Raw genomic sequence first — 25,859 nt, 5'->3', positions numbered from 1 at the left:
AAATGAAAGGACACTAAAAGAGCTGACTTCACAAAAGTTAATCCCTCTTCATTCTGTCCAAGAAGATTAAATTTCATAGTAGAAGTGCCAAAATCCAAAGTGTTGCTTCGGTAGTGAACGTAACTTTTTGGTATGTGTTTACAGAACTCTGCCTCCACCAAGCAGGGAAGTTGGAAATCACTAGAACTGCAGATCCTAGCGCTAATTTACTAAGTGGCCAATCAGGTGATCTGAGGTCAGTAAGTTCCTGAAGGAAAAGAACTGTGGAAGTTATGTGGCATAGTGGAAAGAGCATGGGACTGAGAATCAGAGGACCTGGGTTCTAATTCTGACTCTGCCACTTACTTACCTACTGGGTAACCTGGGGCAAGTCACTTCTCTGTGTCACAGTTCTCTCATCTGCAAAGTGGGGATTCAGTTGACATATTATCCCTCCTAGATTGTTTGTGAGCTGCACGTGGGACTTGATTATCTCGTAAATTACCCCAATGTTTAGTACAGTGCTTGACACACAGTAAGCACTTAACAAATGCCATAATTATTAATGATAAACCAAGGAAAATGAAATTATTGTGTGAAGGTCCTCTAGGTAATCTTATTAAATAGGAAAGGTGTGGGGTTATCCAGTACCCATAAGATAGAGCCTCTGGTCAAGAGGGTTAGACTTGTGCCTTAGTCCCCAAAAGTCAGGACTGAAAACCTGCACTGAGGAACTGATTATGGAAAAATGGCTTGGACAGAGCCACCTGCACTCTTGTCTCTGCCAGTCATGTTCTTGCTGGAACCTGGAGTGCAACAAGTAATGCAGGGGTACAGCAATCAATCAGTGGTATTTATTAAGTGCTTATTGTGTGCAGAGCAGTGTACTACGCGTTTGGGAGAGTATACAATACAGCAATACAATAGTTATTTTTTTTTAATCGCATTTATTAAGTGCTTATGTGCCAGGCACTGTACTAAGTGCTGGGGTAGGTACAGGCTAATCATATTGGACAGAGTCCATGTCCAGTTTGGGGCTCACAGTCTTAGTCTCCATTTTACAGATGAGGTGTGGAGAAGTTAAATGACTTGCCCGGGATCACACGGCAGACAATTGGCAGAGCCTGGGATTAAAACCCAGATCCTCTGACTTTCAGGCCTGTGCTCTATCCAGTAGACCATATTGCTTCTCTGACCTGTTCCCTGCCCACAGTGAGTTTACAGTCCAGAGGTGTGGAGTGCGGGGGCAGTCTTCCCCCAGGTTAGTTAGGACCGGGGCTAGGACTCAGATCTCCTGATTCCCATGGTAGTAGTGTTTTCCCTGGTCCAACAACAGGCCTTCATTACCGGTAGGTGAACCTTGTATCATTCTCCTCTGTAAATCCTGTTAACTTTGTCCATAGCAATTTGGGAAAAAGCAAGATCCCAGTCATCTAAGGTTAATCCTAAAACAACTCTCTTTATCAGGGCCCAAGAAATCACCTCCATAGCAGGCATGTGTGTTAAAGGTAAAGCTGCTATTTTGGGGGACGAGGACGTGATCCCACTTGGGATCTGTCAGTCTTCCCAGATCCCATTATAACTCTGAATTTCCTGGCTTGGGTTAGGTTTCCGCAGGACAATTACAGGCCTATTCTTTCCCTCACTTGAATACGAGTTATTTGCACATCAAAGAGAAAACTTGCACGTTGTGGTTATTTTAACTCTGGTTCTTATATTTAATATTCCAGAAGATACTGTATTTTACTTATATTTTTCTCATTACTTTTAATGAAGCAGTAAGCATAATTTCCTCCCCAGAGGCCCTCAGCAAGTGGTTCATTAAAAATACATGCCCAGATTGTAGTAAGCAATACGATGGAACCATAATACCTTCTCATTCTCTCCGAGACCCTCTCTAATTATAAACTTAATAGACTTAGCTGATCTTAGCAATTAATATTTTAAACCTACCAAAGTGAAATATGTAAAATGCAGAACAGACCTCAGGACCGTACAGGCCAGTGTTAGGTTTAGTTCATTGTTCCGACTCGACGCACCATCCAATAAGCAGAATATAATTGTAAAACTCTTAATTCATACTTTGAGTGTCGGACTCATTAAAAGAAAAAAAAAGTTAAAAGAGTCGCTCGGAAGCTATAAAGTTAATTATAAAGTTTGGGATCCCAGCAGTAACCTTAAAAAAAATCAATCAGGGAAAGAAAGTGCACGTTTTGAAGCCGCTTCAATTTATTTCTCATTTGCAGTAGCTGCCAAGTGTACCTAACGCTATTTTCAAGGGAAAGGCAGGCTGATGGTGATTGAGGTTGAAAGTGTAACTTAATAAAGATAATACATTTGTGTGAAACAACGATCAAACCACAGGTCCTGGGGTCACTATAGACGTCAGCACACATCAGGTGCGGTGCGAGCCCAGGGTAAAGCCACGTGCTGGTATCTGTCATCACATGCTGCCGAAAATCCTTTCTTTTGATCTAGACCATGTTTTATTTAATGCAATTTTAGCATCTCTTATTAACTTCAGGAAAAACTCATAACAGAAAATGCATTAACCTAGTCTGAAGATGATATGATGTGTTGGAAAAAATTCTTCCCAATGGTTTACTTTGTTTTATGGCTGCCTTGCCGGTGAAGTGACCTGAATCAATAGCAAGCCTATTAGCCAAATCCCTAATTGAACAGAATGCGGATTGCTGCTCTCAGGATCGGCCAAAACTGATTACAGTTCAGTTCTCCACACTGAGCATTGTGAGCATTGTGTTCGTTTAATTTCAGTTCCCCTATAGACCCTAAGCTCCTTGTGGCCGGGGATCGTGTATACCAAATCTGTCATATTGTACTCTGTGACCGCTTAGGACAGTGCTCTACAAAGTAAGTGCCCAGTAAATACCATTGATTGAGAAATATCGAGAAAACTGTTGTTCCAGTGATCAGTTGTCTGCTGCTTTCCCAAAGTGTTGCGTGAATATCAGGGCAACTTCTTTGCTAAGACTGGAAAATCATCAGGCCAGTAAGTTGCTCTCTCATGAATGTAAATCAACAAAATCCACGAGGAGTTGTGATGCTTTTCGCCCTGGTATTGGCTTTATATAATATAATAATTGTGGTTTGTATCGAGTGTACTGTGTGCCAAGCACTGTGCTAAGTGTTCTGGTACACCTAAGATAATCAGGTCTCACATGGGACTCAGGCCCAGAAGAAGCAGCATGGTCTAGTGAATAGAGCACAGTCCTGAGAGTCAGAAGGACCTGGCGTCTAATCCCGACTCCACCACTTGTCTGCTGTGTGACCTTGGGCAAGTCACTTCACTTCTCTGTGCCTCAGTTACCTCATCCATAAAATGGGGATTAAGACTGTGAGTCCAACATGGGACAGGGACTGTGTGCAACCCAGTTACTGTATCTACCCTAGTACTTAGTACAGGGCCTGGCACATAGGGGGCACTTAACAAATGACATTATTATTATTTCTGTTATTATGTAGGAGGGAGAAGAGTTTTTGAATCCCCATCATACAGATGAGGAAACTTAACCAAAGTAATTTGCCTAAAGTCACGAGCAGACGAGTGGAGGTAGGATTAGAACCCAGGTCTTCTGTGTCCCAGACCTGTGCTCTTTCCACTGGACCACAGTGCCCTACTTTGTGTAGAACCCTATACTGAGTGCTTGGGGGAATACAGCAGAGTTGGCAGACTTGATCCCTGCCCATAAAGAGCAACCCGTCTAGAAGGGGAGACAGACATAAATATAAATAAATAGTTTATAATTTTCACCGATGCCCAAGGGTAACAACTTGTCTACCCACACCATGGAAACTTGTATGTGCTTTTGTATGAATTGGAGGCTGAGAGACTTAAAAATTAATGCCATTATCCCTATTTTGATCCAGTTCTTAATAATGTATGTAGATTCTTCATTGAATTGGTGTCCTAATCTTCCATTTTATTGACGTAATGAATTTTAATTCAGCCAACTACAAAATAAACTTTCTCTGGTATTACTGTGAAAATTGATGGATCAGAAAGTCACCTAAAAATAATTTAAAATTAGAGTTGGGAAGGGAAACCACTATTCAATTTCATTTTCCACAAACAAAAACTGGTGGGGGTTTTTTGTTGTTGTTCTTTTAAGATGTCTAGGATTCTGGGTCCCTCTTTACAAGAAAAGAAACATACCCAGAGATAGGAACCTGGTTCTGTCACCCATGGTGGGGAGACCTGAAAGTTGTGCAGATACATGGTGTAAGCAGGAGGCTTTGTGCTCCCTAGAGGAGTGTACTACAGGGCAGGTTGGAATATTTGGAGGTTGGAGAAGCAGCATGGCCTAGTGGAAAGAGCATGGACTTAGGAGTCAGAGGACCTGGGTTCTAATCCAGTCTCCGCCACTTGTCTGCTTTGTGATCCAGGGCAAATCATAGCTTCTCTATGCCCCAGATTCCTCTTCTGTAAAATTGTGGATTAAGACTGTGAGCCCTATATGGAACAGGGGCTGTGTCCAAACCCAATCATTGAACTGTATGTTCCAAGTGCTTAATACAGTGCTCTGCACACAGTAAGCACTCAATAAATATGATTGAATGAATGAATGAATGAATGATCATCTCTTAACTCTCCCAGCGCTGAGTATAGCTCCAGGCACATAGTAAGCGCTTACCAAATGCAGAATTGTTGTTGTTATTATTATTACATTTCCTTTTAAAGGGACCTAGGGGGCTGGCTGGAACAGCGGTGATGGCCATGGGTAGGGGCAGCAAGGTTTTCTTCCTGATGATTCTGCTCTAGACGGAAAATGGAATTGCAGTTTCGGTGCCCACAGAAAGCACCACCTTCCCAAGAGTGATTTTCTCCCCAACAGGGGCAGTAGGTGGAGGAAGGGCGTTCTCCCCACCAAGACCCAACGAAGCTACCTCATCGCCTTTTCTGCGACCAGACGGGCAACCTCAGCTCCTTGAGTTTGGCCAGGATTGTACCATATGGGCAGGACATCCGGAGGCAGGGGCCACTGAGGTTGGACCATCCCTCACCTCTGTGTCTCTGCTCAGTTTTGAAAATTTCTTTTCAGGTGGTCCTCCCCAACATTAATAAGATGTCAATGCAGGCTGTTCTGGATTACCTCTACACCAAACAACTGTCATCCAACTTGGACCTGGACATGCTTGAGTTGATTGCTTTAGCAAACCGATTCTGCCTTCCCCATTTGGTAGCTCTGGCAGGTAAGAGCGTCTGGCATGTGTGGCTTTGTCACCTCCTCTGCTGCAGAGTTTATTACAGTGGTTAAGTGCAAAAAATTATTTGACCCCTGAACTTGGCAACACAAAAATGTAGTTTCTTTCTCTTATGAGAACAGACTTGCCTAACCAATCAATCGTATTTTAGTCAATTATATTTCTTGAGCACTTACTGTTTGTAGAGCACTGTTCTAACGGCTTGGAGTACATTGTAATGGAGTTCATTCAGTTGGAATTTTTCAAGCACTTATAATAATGTTGGTATTTGTTAAGCGCTTACTATGTGCCAAGCACTGTTCTAAGCGCTGGGGTAGACACAGGGGAATCAAGTTGTCCCACGTGGGGCTCACAGTCTTCATCCCCATTTTACAGATGAGGTAACTGAGGCACCGAGAAGTTAAGTGACTTGCCCAAAGTCACACAGCTGACAAGTGGCCGAGCTGGGATTCGAACCCATGACCTCTGACTCCAAAGCCCATGCTCTTTCCACTGAGCCACGCTGCTTCCCCAATGTATGCAAAGCACTGTACTAAGCACTTGTGAGCATATACTATAACAATAAACAGATACATTACCTGCCCACAACAAGCTAGCTGGCAAATACGGTCCCTGCCCACAACAAGCTTTCAATTTAGAGGAGGAAACAGACAGTAATGGAAATAAATAAATTATGGGTATGTATAAAAGTGCTGTGGAGCTGAGGGAAGGGTGAATTAAGGGTGCCAATCCAAGGGTGCCAAGTGGGAGGGCAAATGTGACCAAGACAGCCTTTCCAAGTCCGGGAAGCTTGCTTGCTCTTCCGTTTTTAGACTCAGTGGTTTAACACGGTCCTTGGTGGAATGCACATCCCAGAATTTCAGCAAGCCACCCAGAGATGTGCTTAATGCACTAATTCCCTGTTAATCTACTTGGAGGATACACATTTTACCAAGAGATTGACCTTACCATTGTGAAATTCTATTTAGTTTTTTTTAAAAAAAAGGCTACAGGAAAGTGCTAATGCTGTAATTTTAGCCTCATCTGACTGCATGACTGATCGCATCAATCCTTTCTGCATACTCTCAGAATGAGATTCTCAGCTGAGCTGCTGTAAAAGACTTGAAACTGTGGGGCTCATGAGCTTAGCTAATATTACAATCCTCTGTCCCTCCAAGACTCCTTAGTTGGTCTCCCTGGACAGCCTAGGGGATGTGAAGTGCAAATGCTATATTTGTTCCTGTTGCTGAGAAAGTTCTGAGAGAATTTTGCAATCAGGCAAGAATGCTCTCCCACCATATATGCCTCACTGCTGTAGATGTGAAGTCCGGGGGAGGGATAAGATAAGTTTAAAGGGGGCAGTTTTATTTCTTTTTATGTTGCCCTGCTTTTCCCAAATTTTTCCCTTTGCTCTTTTCAGTTAGTTGGTCAATTCATTAAGTACCTGCTATGTGTCCAGCACTGTATTCAGTGTACTCTTGGAAGAACACAAGATGACCTTACCTGCTGTGTGTCCAGCACTGTATTCAGTGTACTCTTGGAAGAACACAAGATGTCCCCTTCCCTCATGGAGCTTACAATTTAGCAGAGAAAGCAGATAGTAAAGTAAATTACCAGTAGGAGGAAGTGATAGAATATATAATTATATCCATAAGTGCCACAGGGAAGCAGCGTGGCTCAGTGGAAAGAGCATGGGCTTTGGAGTCAGAGGTCATGGGTTCAAATGCTGGCTCTGCCACTTGTCAGCTGTGTGACTGTGGGCAAGTCACTTAACTTCTCTGTGCCTCAGTTACCTCATCTGTAAAATGGGGATTAAGACTGTGAGCCCCATGTGGGACAACCTGATTCCCCATGTCTACCCCAGCGCTTAGAACAGTGCTCTGCACATAGTAAGCGCTTAACAAATACCAACATTATTATTATTATTATTACAGGGGTCTTTGAGGATTTAAGTTCTTATGTGGCACAGAAGTGCTGAAAAGGTAGTTAGGGGATATAAAGTGGGAGATATGAAATCAGTCAGGGAAGGCGTCCTGGAGGGGATGCTATTTCAGAAGAGCTTTGGAGAACAGTGGTCTGTTAAATGTGGGAGGGAACTCCAGGAAGAAGGGAGAAGCAGCATGGCCTAGTAGAAAAAAGCACAGGCATGGGACTTGGGTTCTAAATCCCAGTGCAGCCACTTGTCTGCTAGGTGACCTTCGGCAAGTCACTTCCATTCCCTGTGCCTCAGTTACCTCATCTGTAAAATGGAGATTAAGACTGTGAGTCCCATGTGGGACATGGACTGTGTCCAACCTCATTCGTTTATAACTAACCCCAGCGCTTAGAACAGCACCTGGCGCACAATAGGCACTCAACAAACTCCATTGACAAAGCACCTTTGGAAAAGGAAGGTGTGAGCGGGCGGTCAGCAATAGGAGACGAGAGTGAGAGAGTGTGTGTAAGCTTGAGAAAAATGAAAAGTGTGCGTTGGGGTGGAATGAGAGTAAAAGAGTGTGTAGGTAAAAGGAAGAAAACTAATTGAATACCTTAAAGCTAATGGTTAGAAATTGAGGACAGGAGGCAATCTTTGGAGTCTTAGGAGGGACAGGAGACATGTACAGAATGATGTTTTATTCATTCATTCAATAGTATTTATTGAGCGCTTACTATGTGCAGAGCACTGAACTAAGCACTTGGAATGTACAAATCTGTAACAGAGAGAGGCAGTCCCTGCCCTTTGACGGGCTTACAGTCTAATCGGGGGAGACGGACAGACAAAAACAATAGCCATAAATAGAGTCCAAGGGGATGGACATCTCATTAAAACAATAGCAAATAAATAGAATCAAGGTGATGTACATCTCATTAACAAAATAAATAGGGTAATGAAAATACATACAGTTGAGCGGACGAGTACAGTGCTGAGGGGAGGGGAAGGGAGTTTTAGAAAAATGATCCGGCCAGCAGAGTGAAGTATGGACAGGAGAGGATGGAGGCAGGGAGATTGTGAGGAGGCCGGTGCAGTCGACAAGGCAGAGTGTGACATTGGACCGGCGTGGTAGCAGTTGAAATGGAGAAGAGGCAGATTATGGAGGTGTTGGGAAGGTCGAGATGACAGGATTTGATGATTGCCTGAAAGAGTGCCAAGTCAAGGTAATGCCACAGTTATGGCTCTGAGAGATGCTGGGGCTTAGTGTGGGTATCAGCTGTGATGGGAAAGTTAGGAGGCGAGGATTTTAGAGGGAAGATGAGCTCAGTTTTAGACATATTGAGGTAGAGGTTCTGGAAGCATGACTGTCATGTCCTGTAGGAAGAAAGCAATGAAAGATTGCACAGGAGGAAAGATTTGGGAGTCATCTGCCTTGAGGAGGTAAATTGAAGCCATGGGAATGGATGAGAGCACTCCAAGAGAGTGATGGAAGACAGGGAGGAAGAGCAAGAATCAAGAGTGCAACTTCCCAAGGCCAAAATTCCATTTGAAATATCTGAGGTGTCCATGACCAAGCTTTAGCTGTAATGTGAAATTGGGTGCTCGTCTAGAGCTCGCTTTCATCTTTCATTTCTCCAGTGCAAGAGGATCGATATTTGTTTAACCAGTGTTTGCAATACTTGGGGCAGATATAGGCTTGCTTTATTTACCAAGCGTATTTATTACATTCCTATATCGTTCCTGGGATGATGAATGGTAATAGGAGGCAAATTTTTGTCGGTAGTTTCTATTGTAGATGGCAGATTCGGGCTCATTCTGAGCCATCTGTGTGCAGAAGGCACAAGACTTACACAGCAAAGACCATAAATCTAAAAGTCCTGACAGAACACGGGTGCCATGGGCTTGTCTTGACACTTCATACTTTTCTGTGCCACCTAAAGAACCACTAGAAACATCTGCCACGGTTTATTTCTAGACCTATTTAATAATGATATTTGATAAGCACTTTGTTAACATTTGTTAAGGGATAGAAGGTTTTCAGAGTGGACGCAGTCCCTGTCCCATATGCGGCTCACAATCTTAATCCCCATTTTACAGATGAAGTCACTGCGGCACAGCGAAGTGAAGTGGCTTGCCCAAGTCACACAGCAGATACGTGGCAGAGTCGGGATTAGAGCCAGGTCTTTCTGACCCAGCCTTGTGAGAAGCAACAAGGCTTAGTGGAAGGAGAATGAGCTTGGGAGTCAGAGGTTGTGGGTTCTAATCCCGGTTCCGCCACTTGGCAGCTGTGTGACTTTGGGCAAGTCACTTCGCTTCTCTGTGCCTCAGTTACCTCATCTATAAAATGGGGATTAAGACTTTGAGCACCACATGGGACAACCTCATAAACTTGTGTCTACCCCAGTGCTAAGAACAGTGCTTGGCACATAGTAAGCACTTAACAAATACTATCATAAGTATTACTATTGTTATTATTATTTATCCACTAGGCCATGCTGTTTTATTTCCTCGACTGAGCGGCAATTGGGGAGAGGGAAAAGGAACATATACCACTTGTCTCAAAGCCTAGATGGGGCAGGGGGGATGTCAGCTCCAGATTTCCTGAGATGCCCAGTGACCTGGCATCACCCTAGTCCCTCAGCACTTATGTACATAAATGATATACTATAAATTATTTATATCCATATCTGTTTCCCCCTCTAGACTATAAGCTTATTGTGGGCAGGAAATGTGTCTACCAACTCTGTTGTATTTTAGTCTCCCAAGGACTTAGTACAGTACTCTGTATTCAGAAATCTCTCATTTAATACCATTGATTGACTGCACCCAAGTTTTAACTGAATTTTTTCTTTCTACTTCAACAGAACAGCACACTGTGCAGGAGCTGACCAAAGCATCAGTGAGTGGAATTGGCATAGATGGGGAAGTGCTCTCTTACTTGGAATTAGCCCAGGTTTGCAGCTATCTTGTTTTTCATCTTTTAACTTTTTTGAAAATGATATTTATTATTATTATAATAATATTTGCTAAGTACTTACTGTGTGCCAAGCATTGTACTAATCGCTGGGATAGATACAGTTTAATCAGGTTGGACACAGGCCCCGTCCCAAATGGGGCTCACAGTCTTAATCCCCATTTTACAGTTGAGGTAACTGAGGCCTAGAGAGGTTAAGTGACTTGCCCAAGGTCACACAACAAGTTTCAGTGTTGTAAAAGCCATCTGCTCTTGCATCAGTTAAATTTTTTCCCCAACAGCCTACTGGGTCTGCCAAAGAGATCAGAGCGTTTCAGGTTCTGTACTTAGCTGGGTTTCATGAGACAAAGCCGCAAGGTCTTTCCAGTTGCCCTCTTCCACCTACTACTTGCTCTCCCTTCTCCACACCTGTGGTTTTTTTTGTTTTGTTTTATTTTGGTTTTTTATGGTTGTTAAGCAACTACAATGTACCGGGCACTGTACTAACTGCTGGTGTAGCTACAAGCTGATCAGGTTGAACAAAGTCCATGTGCCACCTGGACCTTATAGTCTTAATCCCCATTTTATAGATGAGGTAAGGGAGGTGCAGGGAAGTGAAATAACTTAATAATGTTAATAATGTTGGTATTTGTTAAGCGCTTACTATGTGCAGAGCACTGTTCTAAGTGCTGGGGTAGACACAGGGGAATCAAGTGGTCCCACGTGGGGCTCACAGTCTTAATCCCCATTTTACAGATGAGGTAACTGAGGCGCAGAGAAGTTAAGTGACTTGCCCACAGTCACACAGCTGACAAGTGGCCGAGCTGGGATAACTTGCCCCAGGTCACACAGCAGACAAGTGGCAGAGCTGGCATTAGAACCCAGGTCTTTCTGACTCCCCCAAGTTAAGCCCCCTGGGCGGAAAACGTGTGATAGTGGGAGATTTATTTCCCCCTGGGATTTATTTCTCTCCACCTGGGATATTCACCCTGTGGTGCTGAAATGCTCAAATAGAAGAAGTTGTGGGTATCCATACAGTCAGCCTAATTCTTGCTCACAGAGTTGCTGGTTTCCACAGTATCATTTAATAATTCGTAGGTGATTCGCAGGTACACGCGCTTGGGTTAAGGTGTACGGAGAGAGTTCTGCTGAAAATGGAGCTGCCCTGCCCAGGACTGACCCCCTGCTCTCTGGAGCCCTTGAGAGTGCAGGGGAGCTGTGCAGCTTTTCATTCATTCATTCAATCATTTATTGAGTGCTTACTATGTGCAAAGCATTATACAAAGCCCTTAGAAGGGTACAGCCTAAGCCCCACCTTTCCTCAGTGCCTCTTCTGTTCTGCATCTCCTTGACTTGCTCCCTTTGCTTCCCCCGCAGCCCCACATCACTTATGTATATGTGTATCTATAATTCTATTTATTTGTATTGATGCCTGTTTACTTGTTTTGATGACTGTCTCCCCTCTTCAAGACTGTAAACCCAGTGTGGGCAGGGATTGTCTCTCTGTATTGCTGACAGTCCCTGCCCACACTGGGCTTACACACAGTAAGCGCTCAGTAAATAAGATTGAATGAATGAGTACAATAAAACAAAAAACACATTCCTGCCCATAGCGAGCTCATTTTAGAGGGAGAGACAGATGTTAATATAAATAAATTATTGACATATATATATAGACATATAGCTATATATATGTATGTAATGTGCTGTGGGGGTGGGAGGGAGGATGAATTAAGGAGCAAGTACAGTTTGGGGAAATGGAAGATCTTGATGAAGAATTTCTACTTGGGGTGGTGGGGAATCTGTAGGGAAATTTCCTAACAACTTTGAATTTACCCAACAGAATAGAAGCCATGTTTCACTTGTCCCACTTCCCATCGATGATCTGCCCCAGACTCCCTAGACCACTGAGAGACAAAGGCCTGCCTCCATGGGGAGCCTCTCCCCTAAGGAAACTCGCGGCACAAAACCTGCCATCTCATTTTCTAGTTCATTCATTCAATCTTATTTATTGAACACTAACTGTGCGCAGTGCACTGTACTAAGCGCTTGGAAGATTGTAATGCAACAAGAAACAGACACATTCTCTGCCCTTAAAGAGCTTACAGTCTAGAGGACAAAACTTACAGTCTAGGTAAGGGGCCCTGTGGGGAGTTTTTGCTTTCTCTGTTCTCTGCCTGACCCAGAGGTGTGGTTTGCCATGTGACTAGGAGTCTTTACCTCCCTGTTAAAATCAGTGATGCTGGTTGAGCGCAGGGAATGTGTCTGTTATATTGTACTCCCCCAAGCACTTAATACAGTGCCTGGACACAGTAAGTGCTCAATAAATACTAGTGATTGAAGGGTGCCTCCTCTCACAGAGAGGCAGTGATGGCTAGGTCCTGGAGGAGAAAGCAAAGACCATTTTGACAGCTGTACAATTAGAAGCTGCTTCGAGCGTGAGACGGAGAAGGGCTTGGTCTGAAGTGGAAGAAGGAAAATAAAAGCTTTTCCGTGGGTGGCAGAAGGGCGGCATCTGAAGCTTCAGATTCCAGTGCCCGTCTGAGAAGGACAATGTCACCAGTGTTAGTTCAGCCTTCCCTGTGGCCAGTAGCTGAGGATGAATAGTGGTCTTTGCCAAGAAAGCAATAAAATGGTGTTTCCCTCTGGACTCTTGTGGGTGGGCAGACTGGAAAACTTGTGTCAGCTTCTATGTTTTGGGGTATTTGCTGGGGGAAAACCCCAAATTGCCCCACCTGCCCTTCTCCTTGCCCTCCCTCCTCACCCCCCCATGCCCTCCCTCCTCCTTGCCCTACTACTTTGTACAAACTTTGACAGTAACTATTCAAGGACAACACTTATATTTCTCTACTTAATTTTCATGCAGAACTGTTGGGAAATCTGAACACACGGTGACATTGGATGCAGTAGAATTATGGGTTATTTTTAAAGAGCTTTTTTAGAAACCAGTCGAGTTCCTGACAACTCTTCCTTTTTATTACCATCTAAGAGGTTATTCTTCTTCTCCTGTAATATTGGGCAGCTTTCAATCACACAAATGCTGTACAAGAGGAGCAGCATCATCTAGTGGAAAAAAGCATGGGCCTGGGAGTCAGAGGACCTGGGTTCTAATCCTAGCTCCACCATGTGCCAGCTGTGTGTCCTTGAACAAGTCGCCTAACTTCTCTGTGCCTCAGTTTCCCCATCTGTGAAATAGGGATTAAATACCTGATCTCCCTCATACTTAGACTGTGAGCCCCACTTGATATAGATACTGTCTGACCTGAGTAACTTGTATGTACCTTAGCACTTAGAACACTAGGGAGAAAGGCGTGGCAAAGCAGTAGGGCGCCAGTCTGGAAGCCAGAGGACCTGGGTTCGAGTCCCACCCATCCCGCTAATCTGCCGTGTGACCATGGGCGAGTCACTTCACTTCCCTGTACCTCAATTTCTCCATCTGTAAAATGGGAGTAATAATACCTGCCTTAGTTCCCCTACCTCACAGGGTTGTTGTGAGGGCTGGAAATGAACTAATTAATGTAAGAGCACTTTGGCAATAAAGCGCTATAACTATTTTATTTAGAGAAGCAGCATGGCTTAGTGGAAAGATCATGGGCTTGGGAGTCAGAGGTCATGGGTTCTAATCCCGGCTCCGCCGCTCATCAGCTGTGTGATCTTGGGCAAGTCACTTAACTTCTCTGTTGCCTCAGTTACCTCATCTGACAAATGGGGATGAAGACTGTGAGCCCTACGTGGGACAACTTGATTAGCTTGTAGTATCTACCCCAGCACTTAGAACAGTGGTTGGCACATAGTAAGCGCTTAACAAATACCAACATTATTGTTGTTATTATTCGATGCATAGTGAGCACTTAACAAATGCCATAGTTATGTATTTTATTGTTATTATTAAGCACAAATTTCTTCATACAGCTCTACCCAAGCAACTAAACCCAACTCAGGGTTCACACCTGAGTGTTCCTTAGAGACTGGCACTTATTCTAAATTCCGTGGTGGCTTCAAGAGGTGGTTTCCAGAGGCTGACTGTGACTAAAGCTGGCGCCAGCCCCGTTAGAAGCATCTGTTCTCATCTCCTTGTTGTTTTTGAGCCCTTAGCTGTGGCCAAGATGGCCCTCTGAGCAGGCACGTCCTGCTCTGGTGTCTCAGTCTAGAATCTTCCCCAATCCTAATCCCGGGGCTCATGAGGAGAGACCGAAATTAGCTACGGGTGAAGGAAGGCTTTTCTCTGAGTGAAGTTCTCCTTTTGGGGGGAAGCCCCTGGCTAAAACCTGACTGGGATTTTTCATTTTTTCTTTTTTTCCTTACAGTTTCACAATGCCCATCAGTTGGCAGCTTGGTGTCTACACTACATCTGCACCAACTACAACAGCGTTTGTTCCAAGTTCCGCAAGGAAATCAAAGCTAAATCTACAGGTAAGGCCAAGCTCGTAGGACCCCGGGCACTGGTGGGCCTGAGTGACACTGCAGCAGTAGCTGAGAGCAGGGGGCTGCCATATGTGTTATGTGCCCGGGTCCCGAAAGATGAGGCAAGCAACGCAGCTCTGACCTCGTGGTTCAGTGGAAAGAGCACGGGCTTAGGAGTCAGAGGCCATAGGTTCTAATCCCCACTCCACCACCTGTCAGCTGTGTGACTTTGGGCAGGTCACAATTTCTTGGTGCCTCAGTTACCTCATTTGTAAAATGGGGATTAAGACTGTAAGCTTCACGTGGGACAACCTGGTTTTTTTTTTACGAGATGTTCTTCCCCTTTACTCTATTTATTGCCATTGTTCTTGTCTGTCCGTCTCCCCGGATTAGACTGTAAGCCCGTCAAACGGCAGGGACTGTCTCTATCTGTTGCCGACTTGTTCATCCCAAGCGCTTAGTACAGTGCTCTGCACATAGTAAGTGCTCAATAAATACTATTGAATGAATGAACAACCTGATTACCCTGTATCTACCCCAGCGCTTAGAACAGTGCTTGGCACATAATAAGTGCTTAACAAATACCAATATTATCATTATTAACTTTGTCCATCCCTTTGACTGTGCTCCTTGCCCACCCTTGCCCCTAAAGGAAGTATAGATAGAGGAGCAAAGTGTGCGGGCCCATGACAGAATACTGGTAGATTCTAGCACCAACTGTATCTCGACCTCATCTGTCTCACCACCGACTTCTCGTCCAGGTCCTGCCTCTGGACTGGATGGCCCGCCCTCTTCATATAGCATAGTATAGTGGATAGGGCACAAGCCTGGGCATCAGAAGGTCATGGGCTCTAATCCCACCTCCACCACTTGTCTGCTGTGTGACCTTGGGCAAGTCACTTCTCTGTGCCTCCGTTACCTCATCTGTAAACCGGGAAGTAAGACCGTGAGCCCTCTGCAAAACAGGGACTGTGTCCGACTTGAATTGTTTGTATCCACCCCAGCGCTTAGTATAGTGCCTGGTACATAGTAAGTACTTAACAAATAACATAATTATTATTATAATATCAGGAAGACAGTTACTCTCCCCACCTTCAAAGCCACCTTGAAGGCACATTTCCTCCAAGAGGCCTGCAGTGCCTAACCCGTCATTTCCTCTTCTCCCCTCCTAAAAAAAAAATATGAAAAGATACAGTCTTTGACCCCAAGCAGTATATAGTCTGAAAGGGAGAAACAGTTAACCTAAACTGGCAAGTATTCTTTTTTCTTTGATGTAATGTTTTTTTTAAATGACATTTAAGTTCTTAATATGTGCCAGGCACCAAACTAAGCAGTGGGGTAGATACAAGGTAGATATAGTCCATGTGGTACATGGGGCTCGAAGTCTTAATTCCCATTTTACAGATGAGGTAACTGAAGGACAGAGAAGTGACACGACTTTTCAAGATGAAGCTAGGATTAGAACCCAGGGCCTGTGACTCCCAGTCCCAGGTTCTTTCCCTTAGGCCATGGGAGTGAGAGCATAGGTGTCACTAATAGACACAAATGAATAAACCATCAGATAAATTCATGAGTGCTAAGGGGCAGCATCATCAGGGAGAAGGAAGGGAAGTTAGGCAGCTAATGCCTCTTGGAAAAGATGAGATTTTAGCAGGGCTCCGTAGAAGGCGCCATGTTGGGTAATTTACATAGGGTAAATTCTACCTCTTCTCTTCATACCCGTTCTTTTTTTTTTCCTTCTCAGACAATCAGGAATATTTTGAGAGGCACCGTTGGCCCCCCGTGTGGTACTTAAAGGAAGAAGATCACTACCAGAGGGTGAAGAAGGAGCGAGAAAAAGAAGACCTTGCACTGAATAAACATCATTCGCGGCGGAAGTGGTGCTTCTGGAATTCTTCTGCAGCAGTTGCCTGAGACGAGAGTCAAAACGTGCACCAACCTGAAACCCCTACTGTAAGACTAGTCGGGTTGCTAGGGAGAAGATGTAGTTCAGGTTTCAGGCACTGGTTTTTCCCTCCTCACGTGTGCATTTATCTCTGTTAGGATCAAAGCACAAGCTCACCTCAGATGAGCCTGGAAAAGTAAAGCTGATGCTTGCTGCATTCCTTAAAGTACTTGTAATATGTATATTTTTGGTTAGGAAGCTTAATAAACTTAGTCCATTATTACCTTTCTTTTTATACAAAAAAATCCAGTATTCGTGTTTCAGATTCCAAATTGGAAAATATTTTTATATCGTTTTGTGAATTTTGTTGAAATGAAAATACTATGTATTACTTTATTTTACAGGCCACAAATTAACCATGAGTAGCCCTGTAATTAAACTGTTACTATCTGCCCACATCCATGCATAAATACTGAGACGTCATTACCTAATTAGATGGTTGTTTCTGTGTTCTGAAGAGTTGTAATGAAATCACCCAAACTGCAAGTTAGAGAGTGTTTAATCTTTGTTCTTTTGAATAACACTGGTATAATTACCAAGTCAACTACAAGAACGTGTATTTCCAATATTTGCCATGTAAGTGCTTGTAATTATATGGTTATAGGTGCCATGTAAAATATAGTGATACCAAATATTCTGTTGAAAATGTCTAGATTCTAGAGGGTAATCTTTGTAATCATTAGAAGGGCTTATTAACTCCCAGCATTATCAGGGCAACTCAGTGATGGACCTGAATACAGGAAAAAAACAAAACAAAAACAATTCCATTGTTAGTATTTGGTTACTGTCTGAGAGTTCAGGTTTCTTATTGTTCCTTGTCATGCATTTGCATGCAAATTTTCCACTGACTTGAACGGGCAGGGTTTTGCTGCATTCGTCCACTATGGCCTGCGCCGTGCATCTCCCAGGCCAGCAAGTCTTCCTCAATTCTCTCCTGCATCTCTCCTCTCCTTCATCCCGACTCGTCCCTGGCCTTTTCCCAGACAGAACTCGGCAACCCGCAGCAGAGGGTGAAGCAAATTACTCGGACTTTTTCTCCGAAAGCAGGCGGAGGCCGTGAAAGCGTCAGAGCTGGAGGCCGTGAGATGCGGAGCCCTCGCCATGCTCGGTGGTGTTTGGTTCATCGCCGCGGGCCTGGTGCCCGGCTGAATTTTCATCGATTACATTCGGACGACGGGCTGGTGGGAGGGTCTGCCCTCCTGTTCACGGAGGGTCAGCTTGGCGGCGTCCAGAGGAAGAAACCGAGACAAAGGTGTCGGGTGTGAGTGGGCTCCGGTTCCTGGTTTTAGCTTGGGACCCACCAAGGTCTTGATGTCTCTCCTCCTTTCACCCTGTGGTCGGACATGACACGATCAGACCCGGTCCCTAGGTGCACAAGAGGCTTCCAGGTGGTCTTGATCTCAGAGTCGTAGATGGCGGCAGGCATGGTGGCAGGAGCTACTCGGCCTTAGAGCAACGAGGATCGCCCCTTCCTGAGGGACCAGGGAAGGGATCCAGCGAGCACACTCCAGCGCCCACAGTATTTCTTCCCATTCTATGATAAAGGAGGGCTATAAAAGAACGATGACTTGCAGGGGTATCCGTGTTAATTCTCCGTCAGTAGTGTCATCAATCATAGATGGGGAATAAAAGTGGGAAAGGGAGAGAAGAAATGACAAAGCTAGGAAAGAATTCACAACTATCCAATCATAAAATATTAGCTGATCATGTTTTCAACGAGTAGTGCTAGTAGGTTTTGTACAACCAAAGCTGTTTGATTGTAATCTTGCCAAAATGTAATGGATATATAAAAGAACCTGGGGTATATGCAATAATATCCACTTGTATTTGTTTTCAGCTACTATAACCAAGTGGCTGGTTCATTTGGTTAATGCTGTCTATGGCCTTTAATCTAGGTGGTTTATTTTATGTTTTTTATTTCACAGAAAGCCAATAAAACTGTTTAACTATAACATGTCTCGACTTCGGGCTTGCTTTAAAACCATTTTCCTAACACCACCTCTGATAGTGGTTTTTGCCTTGGCTGTAACAGCTGATTTCGGGCCAAGTGGTCTCAGGTCGTACCAGCTCATGCTCTGATCGCAAGACTGCTCTGACAGTTAAATCACTCTGGCAGAAAAAGACGGCACTGGGATGGGATTCTCCCAACTAGCTTTGCTGCTGTTTTCATGTTGTTGATTTTCTATAAGATGTTATGGCAAGCGGAGACGGAGCCATCTGGATCCAGTTTGCTTCTTCAATCAACGCTATCAGGCAGAAAAGGACAGCGGTCATGTCTACCGACTCTTTTGGATTGTACTCTCCCAAGCACTTAGTACAGTGCTCCACACACAGTAAGCTCTCTGGGTTCTAATCCTGACTCCACCACTTGTCTGCTATGTGACCTCAGGCCTCGGTAACCTCATCTGTAAAATGGGGATTGACTATGAGCCTTATGTGGGACGGTAACTGTGTCCAGCCTGTTTTGCTGGGACTCAGAAGGACCTGGCTTCTAATCTTGGCTCTGCCACTTGTCTCCTATGTGTCCTTTAATTTCTGTGCCTCAAATACCTCATCTGTAAACTGGGGGTTCAACCTGTGAGCTCCATGTGGAACATGGACAGTGTCCAACAGGAATTATATCTAGTATAGGGCCGGGCACTTAGATGCCATTTAAAAAAAAAAAAAATTGATCCAGGACGGCTTGTGGGAGGTGGATAATGCACACAAGAAAAGCATCAGAAGAAGTTTGTGTTTAGTAAAACTGTGACATAATAATGTTGGTATTTGTTAAGCACTTACTATGTGCCGAGCACTGTTCTAAGCGCCGGGGGAGATACAGGGTCATCAGGTTGTCCCACATGAGGCTCACAGTTAATCCCCATTTTACAGATGAGGTAACTGAGGCACAGAGAAGTTAAGTGACGCCCACAGTCACACAGCTGACAAGTGGCAGATCCGGGAGTCGAACTCATGCCCTCTGACTCCGAAGCCCAGGCTCTTTCCACTGAACCACACTGCAATGCTATACCCTTCTCCCTGGGTGAGGATTAAGATTCTCCAGTGCCATTATCCCTTGTCAGTGGGGTGCTGGTCCCCAATCCTGTCTCTTGGTAGAAATTTACTATCATTCATTCGGTCATATTTATTGAGCGTTAATATGTGCAGAGTACTGTACTGAGTGATGGGAAATGATTTGTGCAGCCCTGACTAACTCACCTAAGGGCTTCCAGTGTGACTCTTTTAGATTTAGACAGCTTCTTGGTGATTCAGAATAATATTCTGGCACCGGCTTCAGGGCCCCTTGTGACCTCTAACCTCTAGTAGCATAAAGGGAGTTAAACAGTCCTCTACACTGTAAGCTCGTTATGGGCAGGGATCAAGTCTCCTAATTGTATTCTCCCAAGTGCTTAGTACAGTGATCTGCACATAGTAAGCAATCAGTAAGTACAATTGATTTAACAAGACTGGACCTCCTGAACCTGCACATTTACTCTGATGATGATGGAAAAATGGACACAACCAGCTACTTGGTATGTTTGTATTCTTACCCGGAGCTGGTTTTCTTTAGGAACCCGTTGAAAACCATGTAGGGGAGAGGTGAACATGTGGTTGCTCAATATATCAACTACCAAAGACAATTACCAGGCTTGGCAGAGTTAAGTGGATGGAGGCAATCAATCAATTGATGGTATTTAATGTTTAAAAGTTATCAAGCAGCTTTTAAAAGCCACCCACCTCCAAATATTGAGTAATTTTACCTAGAAGCCTCTTCAACCCTCACTATATCTCTCAGCTGAAATTGACTCCCCTAGAATCTCTTTTGTAAACTAGACTCAGTGTATGTATGTGCCTACTCTAGAAGGTTTCATGGTTTATTTTGGGAAAGGGTTATTCTTGATGGAATGGCAAGGCTGCCATTTCAGGCTGGGTTTCCTGGATCATGTCCACAATGAAGTCCAGTTAAAACTTCTCATAAAGCTTGTGGCCCAGCTAGAGCTCTCTGGATTTGGAAATTGGACATCATCTACCTAGAACACCAATCCCAATTTCAAGTTTGTGAGCTGGCAGAAATATTTTCTTCTGTTTTGAAATCACTTGCCTCTGCTGCTAAATTAGGCGGGCTGGTCAAGCTTATACTTTTAAAAATGTTACGTGGGTTTTGAGGGGAGGTTTGATGCAATTGAGAAAGAGCAAGATACGGTGTGAATATGTAAAAGTTTGTGTTTATAAAATGAAGTTATTCATCATGGCCGAGGTAGTTAAATTAAGTATTGGGAGCCACGGATGTATTTTTCCAAAGCGTGAATTTATGAGATTGCTTATTAATGCTTCCATTTATTTTAGGATGTAAGACTTTCTCGAATTTCCAACAAGACCAGATCATGAAAGTATAGATTCTCAGAAAGATTACTCTGGTGTTACACTGTTTTTATGTTGGGTTTTTTTTATGGTATTTGTTATGTCAGGCACTGTACAGACCGCTGGGGTGGTTACAAGACTGTGAGTTTGTTGTGGGCAGGAATGTGTCTTTTGTTATATTATACTCTCCCAAGCACTTAATACAGTGCTTTGTACACAGTAAGTGCTCAATAAATACGATTGAATGAATGAAATACAAGACAATCAGATTGGGCACAGTCCCTACCCCGTATGGGGCTCACAATCTGTCAGAGGGAGGAAGATCAGAGAGATTGTCAGTTCCTCGGGAGAGAAGATTTAAATTGTTGGTGGGTTGTCCTTCACGTCACTGAAAAATAATCCTCATTTCCTCTTGAGGAATAATTGTTTGAACAGGGATTACATTGTTGCAGGGCTGACTGCACAACTCCATCCTCAGTGTTTGCTGAGACCTCATCAGTCTAAGCATTTTATTTCTCTATGGAAATGGTATGAATTAGGCTCACCCTAGATGTTTTCAAACAAGGTGATGCTTCCAAGGACCGAATACCAATCCTGACTGGCATCTGGGTTCCCACACAATTCCCAGAACAATTGAGAAAAGCCTTAACCCTCTGGGGCTCGCCTGCGCGATTCTTGTTGTCCCTGGAGCATTTTAACTGCAAACAAGCAGAGAAAGGGTAAAGGTGAAGGTTACGTCGCACGTCATTCTACTCTGCGGCCAGCCACAAGTTCGTAATCAAGTCTGGGCTTAACTGATGTTTGCTCAACAGGAAACAAGGGTAGCTTGGCTCACAAGATAGATCTTTTCCTGGAAGGGAGAGAGAGCATGGCAGGTTTCGTGCCAGTGTCAAAGCCCAGACCCAAGAACTACCTCTCAGGGAAAGAATCCTTCCAACCAGAACTTTGTTAAATTGTGGTCTTCCAAGTGCTTTGTACGTACTCTGCACAGAGTAAGCGCTCAATAGATACAACTCATTGATCTCTTTATAGAATTACTTAGGTTGTGTGGGACAGGGACTGTCTGATGTGTGGTCATGGGTTTGAATCCCGGCTCTGCCACTTGGCAGCTGTGTGACTGTGGGCAAGTCACTTCACTTCTCTATGCCTAAATTACCTCACCTGTAAAATGGGGATGAAGACTGTGAGCCCCACGTGGGACAACCTTATTACCCTGTATCTATCCCAGCGCTTAGAACAGTGCTCTGCACATAGTAAGCGCTTAACAAATCCCAACATTATTATTATCTTAGGGAAAGGTGCCCAATAATAATAATTATGGTATTTGTTAAGCACTTACTATGTGCAGAGCACTGTTCTAAGCGCTGGGGTAGATACAGGGTAATCAGATTGTCCCAGGTGGGGCTCACATTTTTTAATCCCCGTTTTTTTACAGATGAGGTAACTGAGGCACAGAGAAGTTTGTGACTCATTCATTCATTCATTCATTCAATAGTATTTATTGAGCGCTTACTACGTGCAGAGCACTGTACTAAGCGCATGGAATATACAAATCGGTAACAGAGACAGTCCCTGCCCTTTGGCGGGCTTATAGTCTAATGGGGGGAGACAGACAAGAACAATAGCAATAAATAGAATCAAGGGGATGAACATCTCATTAAACAATAGCCCATGCTCTTTCCACTAAGCCATGCTGCTTCTCATTAGTTATATTAATATCCATCTCCCCCTCTGGACTGCAAACTCCCTGTGGGCAGGGAACCTGTCTACAAACTCTTATATAATGCACTCTCCCAAGCGCTTAGTACAGTGTTCCTTACTCTCTAAGCACTCAATACCATTGATGATAATGCAAGTTATGCAATGCAATGCAAGTTAGTGACTTGCCCAAGGCCACACAGCAGATAAATGGTGGAGCCGGGATTAGAACCCACGACTTCTGACTCCCAAGCCAGGGCTCTTTCCACTAAGTCACGCAAGCATTTTATACCAGTTATTATAAATTAGAGATTTTCCCCTTGCTGAGTCGTTGTATTTGTTCTTAATGCCCACTTGGTGTCATGATCATTCTGAACCCTCTGCTTCAATCAATCAATGGTATTTATCGAACACTTCCTATGTGCACAGCACTCTACTGAGCACTTGGGCAAGTACAACAGAATTAGCCAACACGTTCCCTGTCCATGACATTCCATTTCTGATGGCCAGACTGATCTTGCCAAAGTCCCATCTCTTCAAAAAGTCTTCGCTGAATAATCCGCAACACTTGCAGTCACGACAACTCAGTAGCCACTCACAGTATTTACGTCTTTCTTTGTTGTCCTCAGCATTTGTGATATACAGATGAAGCCTTGGTTGTGTGTACGGTTGTGGGCTGCTACGTAGCCTCTGTTTTCGTACAGCTGTTAATTCCAAGTTCGGAGCTGCTCATGAGAAGCAGTGCATAATCATTTGTGTGTGGCTAAGGGGGTGAGGGGAAGGGTGGGCAAGCAGATACTTCCAGATTACAATCATCAGTGTATTAGGACCTCCTGTAAAGAGCATTTCAAGGACTCCGATGATGCTCTCAGTCTGTAAAATTGAAAATGTATCCCAAAGGCTTGGAATCTTAAGGGCCATCCTCTACAAGTAGTAAGCACTCAATAAATACCGCTGAGTGATCGGTTGGCACCAGAATCCCAAATAGATTAGGTTGAACTGGAATGGACCTGGAATCCAGCCCTTGTTTTCGCCACTGGTGGTGGTGAAAGCATCAACAAGGTACCCGCAGTTCTCTGTGCCTCATCTTGGGATGATGATCAACTTTTCTGGGCAGCCAAAGTGTTTTTAGTTGTTTCCAGAATCCAGGCCTATCGATCTGTCAGATGTTTTTTGTAAGATGTACAATCACTTTTATAAGAGCCTTGATTAGAAACGAATTAGATGATAGAAAAAATATTTGCTTTCTATATGAGAATTCCTGTGTGTGGCATTGTTAATATGAGCTTACATCCCACCTTTAACTAGACAGGCATCAATCTTGCCTGCTGGCCCTGACAGGCTTTAGAAAGCTGGCAAGAATGGCCATGATGGAAGCAATTGTGCTGAAAGTTACAGAAACCCACTGGGAGCAATGCAGCAGCAGCAGCAGCAGCTGGAGATCAGCATTATCATCAATGGTATTGAGTGCTTAGAGAGTAAGGAACACTGTACTAAGCGCTTGGGAGAGTGCATTATATAAGAGTTTGTAGACAGGTTCCCTACCCACAGGGAGTTTGCAGTCCAGAGGGGGAGATGGATATTAATATAACTAATGAGAAGCAGCGAGGCTTAGTGGAAAGAGCATGGGCTATTGTTTTAATGAGATGTTCATCCCCTTAATTCTATTTATTGCTATTGTTCTTGTCTGTCTCCCCCGATTAGACTATAAGCCCGTCAAAGGGCAGGGACTGTCTCTATCTGTTACCGATTTGTATATTCCATGTGCTTAGTACAGTGCTCTGCACGTAGTAAGCGCTCAATAAATACTACTGAATGAATGAATGAATGAATGAGTCGGAGGACATGGGTTCAAATCCCAGCTTCACTGTTTGTCAGCTGTGTGAGCTTGGGCAAACCACTAAACTTGACGCACAGGCATCAGTTACCTCATCTATAAAATGGGGATTAAGATTGTGAGCCCTAGGTGGGGCCACCTGTTTACCTTGTATCTACTCCAGTGCTTAGCACAGTGCTTGCCACATAGTAAGCAATTAACAAATATTATTATTGTTATTACTGTTCTCTGTGCCTCAGTTACCTCTTCTATAAAATGGGGATTGAGACTGTCCAACCCTATTTGCTTGTATCCACCCAGTGCTTAGTACAGTGCCTGGCACATAGTAAGTGCTTAACAAATACCACTGTTAACAAATACCACAATTTAAGAAATTATATGATTCATATAGTTATTTCAAGCAGCAGCTACTGTATTTCCAACAACTCGACTCTGTCCATCCCAGCGGAAGGTTGTCTGTGGGGATCCCGGGGGTGGAGGGCCACTATGGCTTCTGCTGAACTTCATTCATTAATTCAATAGTATTTATTGAGCGCTTACTATGTGCAGAGCACTGCACAGAGACTGAGTGAACCTGTCTGGATGTCTGTGGGTGGGTGTACCAGTAGTGTGCCAGTAGGTGTGGGTTTTGTATGTGTCTGGGTGTGTCAGTGTCTACTCTTGGTGTGGGACCACAGGTCTTGCGTATGTGTGATTGCGTATGTCTACGTACCTGAGTGCGACTGTGGGTGCAACAGTGTGTGTGGGTCGCTGTTTGTGCAGGGCAGTCACATTTCCCTTGGTTCTGCCTCTGAGTCTCTGTCTCTTTGCCTCCCATTTTGCCTTTTTCTTCCCTCACCCATTCTTGGACATTGGTTCCACCTCCTAGAAGCCCTGTACTCCCTTCTTCTTAGAGCGCCAGTATGGCCCAGTAGAAAGAGCGTGGGCCTGGGAGTCAGAGGTGTTGGGTTCTAATCCTGCCTCTGCCACTTGGCTCCTAGGTGAACTTGGGCAAATCACTTCACTTCTCTGTGCCTCAATTACCTCATCTGCAAAATAGGAATTAAGACCGTAAACCCCATGTGGGACTACTGAACTGGACTGTGTCAAATCTGATTAGCCGGTCTCTACCCCAGTGCTTAGAACAGGGCCTAACACATAGAAAGTTCTTAATGAATACAATTAAAAATTTTTTTAAAACCTGTTGTAAGCCAAGTGAGAGAACCTAGTATTTTGAAAGTAAAATTTTAACTCAGAGTGGGGTAGACATGTGGAATCCAGGACACTGTGGAAGCAGAAAAGAAGCAGCCTGGCTTATTGAGAAGCAGAGTGACCTAGTAGAAAGAGCATGGGCCTGGCAGTCAGAAGGATCTGGGTTCTAATCACATATCCTCCAAGTGCCTGCTGCGTGACCTTGAGCAAGTCATTTAACTTCTCTGTGCCTCAGTTACTTCATCTGTAAAATGAGGTCTAAGATTGTGAGCCCCATGTGGGACAGAGACTGTGCCCAGCCTAACTTGTATCTACCTCAGTGCTTGGCACAGTGCCTGTCACATAGTAAGTGCTTAACAAATACCATTAAAAAAATTCCAAAAAAATCTGATCTCTC

The 25,859-nt window shown here is 44.1% G+C and overlaps 1 protein-coding gene across 6 annotated transcripts in view; it reads left to right on the top strand.

Moving 5' to 3' along the window:
• The window catches only part of RHOBTB1 (Rho related BTB domain containing 1), a 106,616-nt gene extending 88,269 nt beyond the window's left edge, over nucleotides 1-18,347 (top strand). For all 6 annotated transcript variants that reach the window (XM_029060441.2, XM_029060439.2, XM_029060440.2 and 3 more), the window contains 4 exons: nucleotides 5,040-5,190; nucleotides 9,958-10,046; nucleotides 14,354-14,459; nucleotides 16,195-18,347. In XM_029060441.2, the coding sequence (XP_028916274.1) occupies nucleotides 5,040-5,190; nucleotides 9,958-10,046; nucleotides 14,354-14,459; nucleotides 16,195-16,364 (516 nt within the window). In that variant the 3' untranslated portion in view covers nucleotides 16,365-18,347. The remainder of the gene's footprint in view (nucleotides 1-5,039; nucleotides 5,191-9,957; nucleotides 10,047-14,353; nucleotides 14,460-16,194) is intronic.
• Nucleotides 18,348-25,859: the final 7,512 nt, after the last annotated feature.

Source organism: Ornithorhynchus anatinus, chromosome 3, assembly GCF_004115215.2.
Source record: "Ornithorhynchus anatinus isolate Pmale09 chromosome 3, mOrnAna1.pri.v4, whole genome shotgun sequence".
NCBI classification, from domain to species: domain Eukaryota; kingdom Metazoa; phylum Chordata; class Mammalia; order Monotremata; family Ornithorhynchidae; genus Ornithorhynchus; species Ornithorhynchus anatinus.
This window is presented reverse-complemented; position numbering and strand designations above follow the sequence as displayed.